The following is a 13186-nucleotide window of genomic DNA, read 5'->3' on the forward strand; positions in this document are numbered from 1 at the left end:
CCTGTAATAATATAAGTTTCTTCCATTGTAACCTATGTCTTCACAAGACAAACAAACAAAGCTGCTTCTTTTAGGTCTAACCAAATTCTTTAATTCCTTATTTTTTTATAACATTATTTTTTACCTCAAAAGTAATATTTATTGTAAAAATGGGAAACATTAAGAAATATATAATAGGAATCTCCTGTAATCCCATCCCTCCAGCGATAATTATTAGCTAAAACCTGGTGTATCTGTCTACAGATTTTTTCCCCCTATATTACATGTATTATTAGGTAGGTATTTTGAAAAATGAAAATCAGGATCATTTTATATCCACTTCTTTGTAATTTCCTTTTTCACTTTTGTTCATTCAGTATTGACTGAGTGCCTGCTACACATCAAATACTATTCTAAGCGCTGGGAAACTTCAGCGAACAAAGCAGAGAATTCTGCCCTTATGGCACTTACCTTCCAGTAGGGAGATGGAGACAATAAACATAATAGATAAGTAATTCAGGTGGTATATTAGAAGGTGAGACATACTATTGAGAAAAGGAAAAAGTAGAGCAAGGTGAGGAAGTTCAGGTGTGGGCAGAAGGGAAGAGGGTGCCGCATGAAACAAGTGCAGGGGGCAAGGAATGGGAGGGCTCCACGATCATCTCTCCAACAAGTGGATTTTCCATATTCTAGTAACTCTTCCAACTAAATAACATTCATCAGGTCTTTAAGAAACAGCAGTGCCAATGGATAAAAAGGGGTAGGTATACTTGTATTAAAGCCCATTATTGCAAATATTACTGGAATCTGAACTCCCCAAATGGTTCATCTGTTCTGAGTAATGTTAACTAAAACGAAAGAATCTGAAGACTCCATGTAAGCTCGGCATACATTTTATTCAAACACAGAAACATAGTATCTTTCTGCTTCACGCATCTTTCCCTTCTGTTCATCTCTCTCCCCCCTGCCATTGCCTCTGCTCTGTCCTTGTTGGAACCTACTGACCTCCAAGGAGCCACCTTCTTTCCCGCTGCTGCTGCAGACACCTGACTGCTTAGGAACTTGACCATGCTCCCTCCCCTCAATCTTGTTGTAATATCCTGTTCTTTCAGGGCTCTGTTTTCTGCTGGGAAAAGGACCAAAAATTCAAGAAAAGGATTAAGGCTGATCATGGTAGTGCACTGTGTTCTACCTTTCAAGCAGCATTCTGCTTTAACAGCTGCTTTTGGTGCCTATAATCTGCTGGGTTTTAGCTGATTTCTTTGGGTGGGTGTGGAGGCGGAAGAAAATCTTGAGCATAGAATGACTTCAATTGTTTCCCAACTCATATTAAATTCCGGGCCAGTATACCACCTACACTCTCACATTCCAGGAGCGAGGGCACCAATAACGGGGGCGGGGAAAGGAGAAAAGAGGCCAAACAGTGCCCTTGCAGGGCTGGGCACAAGGGGCACCCAGCACGTGCTTGCTGCTGGAGGACTGGACACAGGGAGCCCTGCCCCAAATGCCGCACACTGCGCAGCGATCTCACCTGTCGCATTAAAGAGTCCAGACATCTTTTTTTTTTTTACTCGGAAGGATTTACATTGAAGTAGCAGAGATACAACTTAAATACAAAGTATTCAAAGTGTCCTACCTATCCACTCTCTTTCTCTCTTTTTTGGTCTTTATTTTTAATATTGTTAGCTGTTCTTTAATAACCGGCACTCAGATCATGTGTAATTAGTCTACTATACATGTCTCTGGAAAAAAATTTCTTTCTCAATACAGTGAAGCAAGGAAGTCTTAGTGTTCCAGCACTGCGGGCTGTTTGGCAGGAGTGGGTCTGTTTAATGACCTGCCCCAGCTGTGCTCACTGAGTCAGTGAGCTCGGCATCTGCCTCTGTCTGCACGCTGGCCCGGGCCGTAATCCAGACCAGGCGTGCAGATGAGTGGGGAGGACAGGCAGCAGCACTTCAGTGAGAAGGTGGAGCCAGAGGCCTGTTTTTCATCTTGATCATCGTGTACGAGTCTCTCTAGCTACACAGTACGAAGTTTACTTTTTACGTCTTTTCATCAGAGCGGTATTTTTTTTCCAACAGAAATATAAGTGAGCAACATCTAAAGCGAGGCTGGTACCTCACGTTTGAGAACTCCAGGCACTGCCAGGTAGGAAACTGGATCACTGGTGCTATTAAAATATTTAAAGTCCATAACCTTTGACCCAGAAGTCCTACATTTGGAAATCCAGTCTTGAGAAATAAAAGCACCGGTAGAAGTGAAAATGTTTAGGAGACTGTCTACGGCAGCATTTTTGGTAGCAGTGAAAAAAAAAAGCTAAAAAATTCAAAACAAATGCAACAACCTGAATGTCCATAAATAGGGCAATGGTGGGTCAGCAATGACACACACACTAGGGAATATTAGACAGGTGTAAGGAAACAAGGAGTTAGATCTACTGGCCTGGAGAGAAGTCCACAGATCACACTGTTAAGTGAAAACAGCAAGCTCCTCAGTAAAGGGTACAGCATGATAAAAACGTTTGTAAAAAGCAGGAAAAAGTACAGGCATGTGTACATATTTGTAAGCTTTGGTTTGGAATGTCCAAAGACACAGAAGGCTACAGACAACACTGCTCACAGTGGTTACTTGGGGGATTTAGATGGACTGGAGAGAGATTAATTTTTTGTCTTTTACTAAATGTCTGTATTGACTTCTTACAGCAAATATATGTTACTGTGCAACTGAAAAAAAATCCAATAAGATAAATTTAATCACAAGAAAAGTTATAAGATTAAGCTGAATTAACATTCCTGCCAAACAAACCAAAACACTTAAAAACAAGGGGAAAAGGGCTGGCCCCGTGGCCGAGTGGTTGAGTTTGCGCGCTCCGCTGCAGGCGGCCCAGTGTTTCGTTAGTTCGAATCCTGGGCGCGGACATGGCACTGCTCATCAGACCACGCTGAGGCGGCGTCCCACATGCCACAACTAGAAGAACCCACAACGAAGAATGCACAACTATGTACCAGGGGGCTTTGGGGAGAAAAAGGAAAAAATAAAATCTTTAAAAAAAAAAAAAACAAAAAACAAAAAAAAAAAACAAGGGGAAAAAACAAAAATTCCTGTCCTTTTAGTTGCTTTTTCAAGGCAATAATGGCCATAAAAGTTTCCATAAAGTAACTAGAAAAATAAAACTCTTTTTTTGGATACTATACCCAGGTGATTCTATTTAATAAGAAATAATGCAGATATATATTTTTGGATTTGTCTAACAGACATAATTAGTTCATAATAATCAGCTTTTATTTGTAACCTTGAATAATATAACCTTAGAAAAATCATATTTTATTATTTTTTAAAATTTCTACTCATCGCAAAGCTGAAGATCAGTGTGGAAGGCGGCTCTCTTTCCATAGCAAAGATGACATGAAGTAACTCTCCCAGTTTCTTTCATCCTTCTTCTGCTTATATTTAGCTATTTGAAAACCAGGTTCCCCCATTCTCTCCTGCCTACCCAGTTCCCTTATAAAAGATAAACTTTGTTAACCAACTTTTTACACATCTTTTCAAAGACGCTGCATAGTTGTGTGTATGTGTGTTTCAACACCAATAGTAGCTAAAATACCATGAATACTATCCATACCTTACATTTTTCACCTAATAATATCCTGGAGGTTGGTCCATAGTGGGAGATAATAGATGGTCTGCCTCTTTTTTAATTATCGTACAATACTCCAATGTATGGATGTACCATCATTTATTTAAGCAGTCCATTGAAGGTTATTTCCAATATTCTATAGTAAAAGTCCTTAATCTGGGTCCAAGAGTAGGCCCTCGAAGCCCTGGAAATTGTACCACCAATTGTGCATCCATGAGCTAAGGGCTATTTTCAAGGGAGATAAAAGATTCACAGGCTAATCAGATTCTCAGAGTTCTGTGAGCCAGAAAGGGTTAAGAACTGCAGTGCCATAATTCTTTCTATCACAGACTGTTTGCTCTTGTTTCTACAGGAAAAACACAGAGCATGTCCAAAAGAATCTCCTGCCCAAATCTAAGGAAAGTCAACGGCATTTTTCTTTTACTTTTATTTGTAGTATTTATTCTGCCCTCCTTCTAGTCCCTCACACCAACACCAATTGTTCTGCGCCTGCTGCCAAACAAGCAGGCCCCTTTACACCTATATCCACATGGTCTTCATTACCGGGTTGAGAAAAACACTGATGATAATGTAGTTTTCTGCCCATTACCTGTCTCTAATAATATGCTTGTCATCATAATTAGTTTCACCATCCTTGGCTTGCTTTTCTGTCATTTCTTTCCCTTGAGTTCTGTTATAGCAAAAAATTGGCTGCTAAACTATTATTCTGGTCTGTGTAATGGGGCTGACAGCAGAAGCATTCTGCTTTTTTTGACAACTGGGTATGATGTGTAAAGGTGTCAAGAGGAATTGCTAATGCTTCTCAGCTCCATTACATTAACCTGGAAGGCATTCTACCCAAGAAATGAATCCATTAAATTGCCTGTTTTATGAGTTTTCCTTTAATAATTTTTCTAATCTTTACAATGTTTTCATAGCTTTGGTATTTTCTGATCTCTATTTCCTGAGATTAATATGGGAACTTCACTTTATGAAAACTATTTTATTAGATTTTCTTTATTTTTGAGGGATGAGAAAGAGAAAGAAAGTATTTGTGAGTTTCTCTCCTTTCTCCTGTGTTCCTCTCCCACTTTCTGGCTGATACCAGGACAATTAGGCAAGGTTTCACAAACAGAATATAATCCTTTATTTACAAAGACAATGCTATTAATATAGCATCAAAAAGTCACAAAGCCCAAATAGATAAACAAATGAAAATCTCTTTCTATGTTGGGGAATTCAGAGGTGATCCTGAAGGCCTCTGGAGGTCAATAAGCAACAGGGAAGCAACAAGGTCCAAAGAACAATCTCTTGGGTAGCCATAATATGGACAATGATGGGTGTGAGGCAGATGCAGGGGCTCAATTTAGGAGACAACTGCACTAATCTGGGAATAGAGGCCTAAAGTGAGGCAAAAGCAGGAGAGATGGAAATGAGAGGAAGATTCAAGAACTATTCAGAAGGTAAAACCAGAAGGAGTTAGTAACTAAATGGATGTGAAAGGCAAGAAGTAACAGTAATAATTACTACTTAACAAACACTTAGCATGTTTCAGACAATGTGATAGGGCTTTCCTGCATAATCACATTTAACCCTTGCAATACCTCTAGGAGGAATATTATTATTATGTTTTATAGATGAGGAAACAGAGGTACTGCCCAAGGTCACAGAGCAATTAAGTGGTGGACCTCGGCCTGTTTGACTCCAAGTCCAAACAACCAGCCACTGTATGACAGGCAGACTCAAGGGTATCTCTCTAGGATTCTCCAGGGAAGGCTGGGTGTGTGATGGTATCACTAGTGAGGTGCAGAATATAGGAAGAGCAGCAGGTTTAGAAAGAAGATAAAGTGTTTAGTTCAATAATACTCCACAGTCAAGAGCAATGGTTAAAGTCAGGTAGGGCAAGCAAATTACATATGTTGCTTAAAGACTGTCCCAATAATTAAACGTTGTGCAATGAAGTGATAGAAATCAAGAAACAGAAAAAGCTGAGTATGAAGCATGAGACTGTATTCATATTGAATGTATACTATTGACCTTCCTTTTTGAAAATGACTGTAATTATCTGCTTGATAACACAGAATAAACTCTCAGCAATTATTAACCAAGTTGCCATCCCCATAGAATCTAGCAGGTTCTACAAAAGGTGATATTTCTTTGCCTTGAACTGTTTTCACTCCTTAACCATTTGCTGCTGTTGGGTTTACCCATCCCTATCCTACCTTGAACCTTGTAATACCAAAAATGTTTAAAAAAGAAAATGATGTAATAAAGACTTGAAAAGTTTTTAATGTGTTGCCTGGTTTAAGGATTCATGAAAATGTTGGGATGGCAACATGACATAGTGAAAATAAACTAGATTTAGAATAAAAAGACTGAGTTTGAATCCTGCCTCGGAAAATTGTGTTTTATGACACTGGGAAGTTACTGTACATTGATCTCTCTCTGCCTTATTTTCTTCATCTGCAAACTGAGGCCAATGATATGTTGCAGAGGATTACTCTAAGTATTAAGTTAAATAATGTATGTCTGAGTATCCACCAGAGGGTTTGGAACCCTGCAAAAGCTCAATATATTCTAATGTTTTTCCTTCCACTCCTTATGGATAAGAGGTACTCCATAGCCAGTTACAATACTATGTGTATGATAAACATTTAATAAATATGTTTCTGCTATCATTTAAACAACACTTGTGCTGTGCAGAATTTGGTTTTGAATCAGAGTCTACACCATTTTGATGCATGTTAAACATTTATAAGATGACAGCTAACCTTTTGAAAATACTATTTAACTTACATGTTCACAAATTCTACCCAAATAAGTAAAGAGCAGTAAAAGGAATCTTGTCAATGATAAGTAGAGCAGCTTAGTTTGACAAATCAAAGATAAGCTTTACCACCACATCCTCTATCTGAACAGTGTAAGGAAAGAAAACATACTCTCTGCCTCTTGGGAAATTTAATTGTCCTGTTCTTGGCAGGAAACTTACAAGTGTTGCATTTTATTTATAAAACTTTGCATTCCCAAGGGAAGATTTGCAACACATGGCTGGGTCCTCACTCCTTGCATTGCTCTTGCCAGAGTCCTCCCCAGGACTGGCCCTTCTGCGGACATTCCCAGCAGGGCCAGGTCAATCTGAGGAGTCCTTCTGGGGCCACTGCATGACTTATCTATAAGAATTCCCCCTGCGTCCTCCTAATGTGTGAATCTCTACCTACCGGAGTAAGGGAGCCAGCCTCTCATCTAGTTTGGCCCCTAGTCCCAGGCTGCTTATTCCTGGCTCATGTAACAGTAATCAATGTGCATGTCTCCCTCTTTCTCCGTCTCCATCTCCCCGATCCCATATTTTCCCTTCCTCTCTGTTTCCATCTCCCACCCAGCTCCATGTTTCTTAATCTTTCTGTATTTCTGTCTCTATACACACACATGCATGTGCACACATGCACATGTACAAACCTCAGTAACATATACTGGAAACTAAAACAGCAAGTATCTTTCAAGATACCCTAAGATGAGTTTAGATTCCCCCCCTGCTTCTGATTTTTACTCACCCAGAACCGTCTCTGAACCCATATAGTCTTCAACCAGGTTCCCAGATGGGGTGGGTAAAACATCATCATCAAAACTGATGAGGTCGATGTCCCCTGGGGGCTTGCTTGGTAGAACTGGAACTGGGGGGCTGGCTGGGGGTCCTTCTCCCAGTGACCTGAATGCTTTGGCTTGTGATGCCACTGAGAGTCGGGGAGGAACAGTGACTGGCTTCAGCAAACCTGCAGGGTAGGTGGGGTTTTCGGAGGAAACAGATTTCTTCGGCAGCAAAGGCCGAGGAGCAGGAGTTGGGGCTTTCTTCCCACCCTCAGGGCTCTCAGCCATGGGCCCTCCTCCCAGAATCTCATGAGTAACACTGCGTATAAGGCCAGGATTTGGTTTCTTTGGCAATTCAGGTTTGGTCACTGGGATGCTCCCTGCTTCTTGCGGTGGAGAGTGTGGGGTGAGCCCTTCCCTGGAGGCCACCTTGAGCCTGTTTTCAGTCCAGGAGTCCCATTCTCCAGAAGCTCTGTTAGCAGCTGGTTTGGGAGCCACGGAGGGTTTCCCTGAGGAAACAGCAGGCCTTGGGGGGAGTGTGCGGGGAGCAATTTCTGGTTTCTTGGGTAGTCCCGAGGTTTCTGTATTTGTCTGATCCTCAAATGCTTTGATCTTTGAAACAATACTATTTTGGCTTCGTTCTGTGTTCATGATGTTCATCACTGCCTGACTATCCAAGTTGTTGGTACTGTCGAGCAGAGACTGGGGCCGGCTTGGGGATGACTCCTCTTCTGTGGCCGCAGAGCTGATTTTCTGGTGATTCTGCTTTTTAATGTGAGTATCTCTGGCTACTGGTCTGAGGTTGCTTTTTGATCTTGGTTTTGGCACTGGACATCTTGTAGGACCAGAGTTTTCCAGACAATTCTGTTCTTCAGAAATATCAAAGACTATTAAAGGCGCCACATTTGTCAGATCACTGGCAGAGACCGCTGGGGAAGGCTGGAGAGGTTTGAGAGGGGCCTGTAGTGCTGACAGGACCAAGACAAACAAAAAGAAGTTGCTATGTTATAATTTAAAAGAAAAAATAATAGAAGATACACAGATTTTAAAAATATACATGTACAATACCAAGAGATTTTGGTTTCCTTAATTAGTAAAAAGTAATTTTTTTTACTTTTCCAAAGTAAAAATCTTCCACATTTTTCCCCATTGAACTTCCAAAATCAATGGGGAAATGTTTATACTCAGCTTTCTGCAGGAGTGTTCTTCAAGTTATATTTATTCATATAAGAAATATTCACAATATAATATTTTAAAACCCCATTAAATTCCTGATTCTCAGTAGACTTATCACATGAACCATTTCTCTCTTGTCAAGATTCTGACATTTCTTGCTTTACTTTTCCAAAGTTATCCAAATACAATGCTTTTTAAAAGCCTAACAGGACAACCACCTTTAGCATCCTATCAAGTTTAAGTGGCTAAACATAACATCTTTCTCTATGGGAATAAAGGGCATCAGCAGTAATGCTAACTATGAGTTAAAAGGATGATGTTTTTGTGATATGAACTAGGGTGAGCCCAAGAGATGGGGGCTGCAGCTCATGAGAATGATCTATTATTATAATAACCACAGCAAACACAAATAAAGAAAGTACAGAGTGATCACACTGACTGGGAAGCAGAACTCAATGAATTATGCACAAATTGCAAATTATTTTAAAGGCTAGAAGCCTACTGACGGCTTCCCTAAAACTAAGTCAGAATTACAGAGGACAAATTACTTGAGTTACTTTGAGGCAGGTGGTTGTCTATTTCTTCTGAAAAGTCAGTCTGAGTTGCAGAAGTAATAGTACGCCTTGGAGTTGCAGCAGCATTATTATTATTTGTAGTGTTAACTTGAACTTGGTTGATCTCTTTTATGACTTGTTCATAAGATGGTGGGAGCTGCAAAATAAAGAATGAAGATTTTAGACATCTATGGGCAATAGCCAAGATGTTAACAGTTTCACCGTTCTTATTTTTGAACTTCATTTTACAAATAAAATGCAAAGAGATAATGTGATATTTATTCACCTCAGCAGGGACCAGCTCATTGGGCGTCCAACGGCGTGCTGCAGAAGATGGGGCAAACCCCAGTCCTGGAGGTGGGGCTCCTGGAAACCACGAGGCTGGCCTCAACGGCTCAGCTGCCACAATGGTGATCTCTGGGCGCCTAGCAGACAGAAGCCTCAGGGAGGTTTTGCAGGTTGGTAACAAGCTATTGTCTATTTGCGAGTGTTCAAAGATTCATGAAAACAACTATCACCCAAAAAAATTACCTAAGAACTACCATAGTCACAGAAATGACCTATCTGGCCTGGGCTGTCTCTGACAGGATACCTAGGCACACTTCCAGGGAGCAAATGACAGCCATCCTCCACAACTGTGGCTGAAAATGTTACAGATGTACCCTGAACTTAACTCTGCCGTGGTCGATGAGAATAAGGACTAAGAAAGGCCAGTCTCTTCATTCCAGGGCTCCGCTATCTAGCCTATAGCACAAACATAAATAAATTGGAAGGCAGAAAAGTAGACTGGTCAAACAGAACAGTTTAGTTTTCTGTTATTATAGAGTACATACTCTGAAATGATGCCATGTAAATAGAATATCCTCTTTCCCATCACTCCATTTCCATCCCAATCCAAAGTTATCTTTAAGTGTTTAGAGTTTATATGTTCACTTCTGGACCCTGAGGTGTGTGTGTATATTCCCGGTCAGGTCTGTGTATGAATTTGATAATTAATCTTTAATACTGAGGAGACATAGTGATTCAGGCGTGGCTCCTCACATCATTTTCTTAATCTGATTCTTCAGTCTCATGTTTAAATTTTATCTTCAATCTGATTTCTTAACAAACACCAACTGTGTGACCCTGAGCAAATTAATCAACTTCTCTGAGCCTCAGCTTTTTCATCTAACAAATAGGGATGATGATATCTGTTCTACTGTTCTCTAGCACTCCATGGAAAACAAAAACAAAAAAGCACTGCCATTACCAAAACTGAGTCCATACACACATTCTCATGCTAGTTTGTGAAACAGTAGAACCTGCTCTTTGATCAAACAACTGCATTACCGAAGAACCTCTGCTTACAGCTGTGATCTAACTAAATACTAGAGTTACTAGTTAAGAAATGTTAAGCATCATACATGCATTAATCCTTATGATAACCTTATGAAGTAGGTATGATTAACACCATTTTATACAGGGGGATGCAGAAGCTAACAAAGGCTAAGTAGCTTGCCCAAGTTGACACAGTGAGAAGGTAGTGAAGTCAGGATTCGTGTTTGGTTATGTCTGACTCTAAAGGCCTTGTTCTTCATTATTCTATACTACACTGTAAGAAAGGTGAAAGCAGGAACCATGTCTTATAAAAATCCATCCATTTATCCACCTGTCCACACTTCATCCATTCTACCATCTGTCTGTCTGTCTATTGGTCCTTCCTTCTATCTATTCAGTGACTCCCTCCACCCCACCCCCTTCCTTCCCTCTCTCCAACCACCCATCCAGCCATTTATCCATTCAGCTATCTAGCCAGCCTGACTCTTTTCCTTTCTTTGTCCTTCCATTCCATTTTCTATCCTGTCATCTATGCATTTAGCTATGCAACATTTACTAAGTAGCTAGGAGGTACAAAGCATTTCTTTGAAGCAGTTACAACAATACTGCTTTACATATAGTAATTGCTTAATAAATATTTTTAAAATTGACTTCAGTAAATAATTACTGTCAAAAGAACATTTTCAGGCTTATATTGCTTCTTATTTCAAGCAAAATCTTCATCATTCAAACTTATAGATTAATTCAGGAAATGTACTGATGAGGCAAAATACTGTAACACCTTGCTTATGAAAGAGAAATATTTAACTTACTAACTGATAACACATTTGATTTCATTATCAGCAGAATATATTCCCTCTGTTATAAATATAACCATACCTCCTATCTCGATGAAGCTCACTCTGAATAGAAGTCCGAGAAGCTAGAGAAGAAAGAATAAACTGGTATAGTACAAAAAATAAGTACATTCTACACAGGCTTAAATTTTTATAGGGTACACTATTAGAAAAAGTTAACTTATACTTGACATCACATAGAATGTATGAATTTTAACATCCATAAGTAGAAAAGCAAATCAAAATTATCTTTTTATATGACAGAAAGTTAATTATAGTTATATATTTGAATTGCATTAGAAAATATAGATTTCCAAAACTCCCCAAAACACATTCCATAGTTCTGAAAATAATGTGAAGAATGAACAGAGAAAAGAAGACAGCTATTAAATATAAATTGCATGGGGAAAGCATCACGACAATGACATGAGATAACAATGACCAGAAAAAATTTACATATCTATTCTAATCCATATGACTATACTTTTGTAATATTTGTTTATAACTATTGCAAAGAGAATGGGAATGGTTAAATGTTCATCTATTTTCTAACTTTTCTGGAATTTTATAACCTTTACTTTGTTTTATTAACTAAATTAAGAGATAATAAATGCAAAAAGTGTTCAAAATATTTTTATAAATATGTTTATAGCACACATTATTGAACAAGAAGCAGTGACTTTTCCCTGAAATCTCAAACTCAAAAAGTTGATGGTTTAAATTTTTTCCAAATTTTATTTTAAAATTAAAACAAGTCTTAATCAGACAAGTTGGAAAATGTCACATACAGGATCACGTATTAGACATATGTGTAATAAAGAATATTATCCCTATTTTGAAGGAGCACATTCTAAACATATCTCTAAAAAAAACCTTCAAATATGTACTATACTGTAAGATTCGTGCACCAAAGGGAATTTGTTTCAGATATAAATTATTTCTACCAGTTGCCTTCATACCTCTCCAATACTCTTTTTCAATTCTTCTGATTTGAAAAGGTTGAAGGTATGAATCTTTTCTTTCTTCCTCCTATTAACTTATGACTCTCTCTAAACAAGGAGGCTGCCAAAGCTGGGGAGGCAGAAGTGGAGGTGAAAGGTAGGGATGAAATTTAGGCTGGGGCTGGAGCTGTGACAGCTGAACCTATGTTGGGTTGGCAAAGCTTTTTTTCAAGAGCTAAACCAAGCTGAGGTGCATTTTGTCTACTGGAATGAAAGAGGACAGAGAGGCTAAAGCTCTGAGTGGCACGCGTCTGATTCGTAAGAATGGCTTCATTAAGTCAGAGGCTCACTGAGTGCTACAATCACATCACCACCATCACTAAAGCCAGAATCAGCAGACAGCACTATTAAAAGACATCGTGTTATTGTCACAAACATACCTCTTCCACGGGGCATTTTTGCTGTGCACTATTCATGAGTGCTAAGGGAAAAAAAGAAGGGGTTATAGAAGAGGAAAGGGAGAAAAAAGAGTGAACCCAGTTGCCTATGCTCTAAATGGAATTCAGGAGAAGACTGCTTTGCCATGCCATTGTTTGTCCCCACTCTGCACACTTCGACAGAAAAGAAAAGTTGATGAACCATAGTTTCAGAAAGTAAAGAAATATGCTGCGGCAAAGATATGTCTGTACAGACCAGGGCATTCATACACATAATCTCAGTAAAAAAAATCTACCCATAGTTTTTAACAACAGTGCAAAAAAATCTAAAAGGCATTTTGCAAAATCAATTTGCTACTTCAATAGGATTCAATTTTAAAGTATGGATATAACACTTAAAGGTAATTCAGTGGTCAATTTACATTCTTTTAAATCAGTGGCTTTTCACTTGATTCCACCCCTTCACACCAGAGGTCATTAGTAACAGGCCCCCCACTGGTGAGCAGAGTAGTATTTCCACTCTGGATGTAGCAGAATGAGGGGAAAGAAGGTCTCCCAATCATACTTACAGACCTCCACATCCTTTGAGAATCACTGCTTTTCCTTCTCCTCCACTGATTTTTTTTTTTTTATATTTACTCATCTATGAAATCTCTTTTCTCTCTTGAACCTTACAGAACGACTGGCACTTTTTGTCAGTGTTAAATACGTTTAGTAGCTAGAAACACTTTAGATTTTCATATAG

At 39.1% G+C, this 13186-nt stretch overlaps 1 protein-coding gene across 15 annotated transcripts in view; it reads right to left on the reverse strand.

The window, feature by feature from the left end:
• Positions 1-13186, reverse strand: part of SH3D19 (SH3 domain containing 19) — a 161389-nt gene that overhangs the window by 33444 nt on the left and 114759 nt on the right. For 5 of the 15 annotated variants that reach the window (XM_046655991.1, XM_046655982.1, XM_046655986.1 and 2 more), the window contains exons 4-7: positions 11107-11149; positions 9197-9350; positions 8905-9067; positions 7147-8148 (exon numbers count right to left, since the gene is read on the reverse strand). In XM_046655991.1, coding sequence (XP_046511947.1) covers positions 7147-8148; positions 8905-9067; positions 9197-9350; positions 11107-11149 — 1362 coding nt within the window. Of the gene's footprint in view, positions 1-7146; positions 8149-8904; positions 9068-9196; positions 9351-11106; positions 11150-12444; positions 12486-13186 lie in introns of all 15 variants that reach the window. The other 10 variants (XM_046655993.1, XM_046655992.1, XM_046655994.1 and 7 more) reach the window with 6 other exon arrangements.

Source organism: Equus quagga, chromosome 3 (genome assembly GCF_021613505.1).
Source record: "Equus quagga isolate Etosha38 chromosome 3, UCLA_HA_Equagga_1.0, whole genome shotgun sequence".
Taxonomy (NCBI): Eukaryota; Metazoa; Chordata; class Mammalia; order Perissodactyla; family Equidae; genus Equus; species Equus quagga.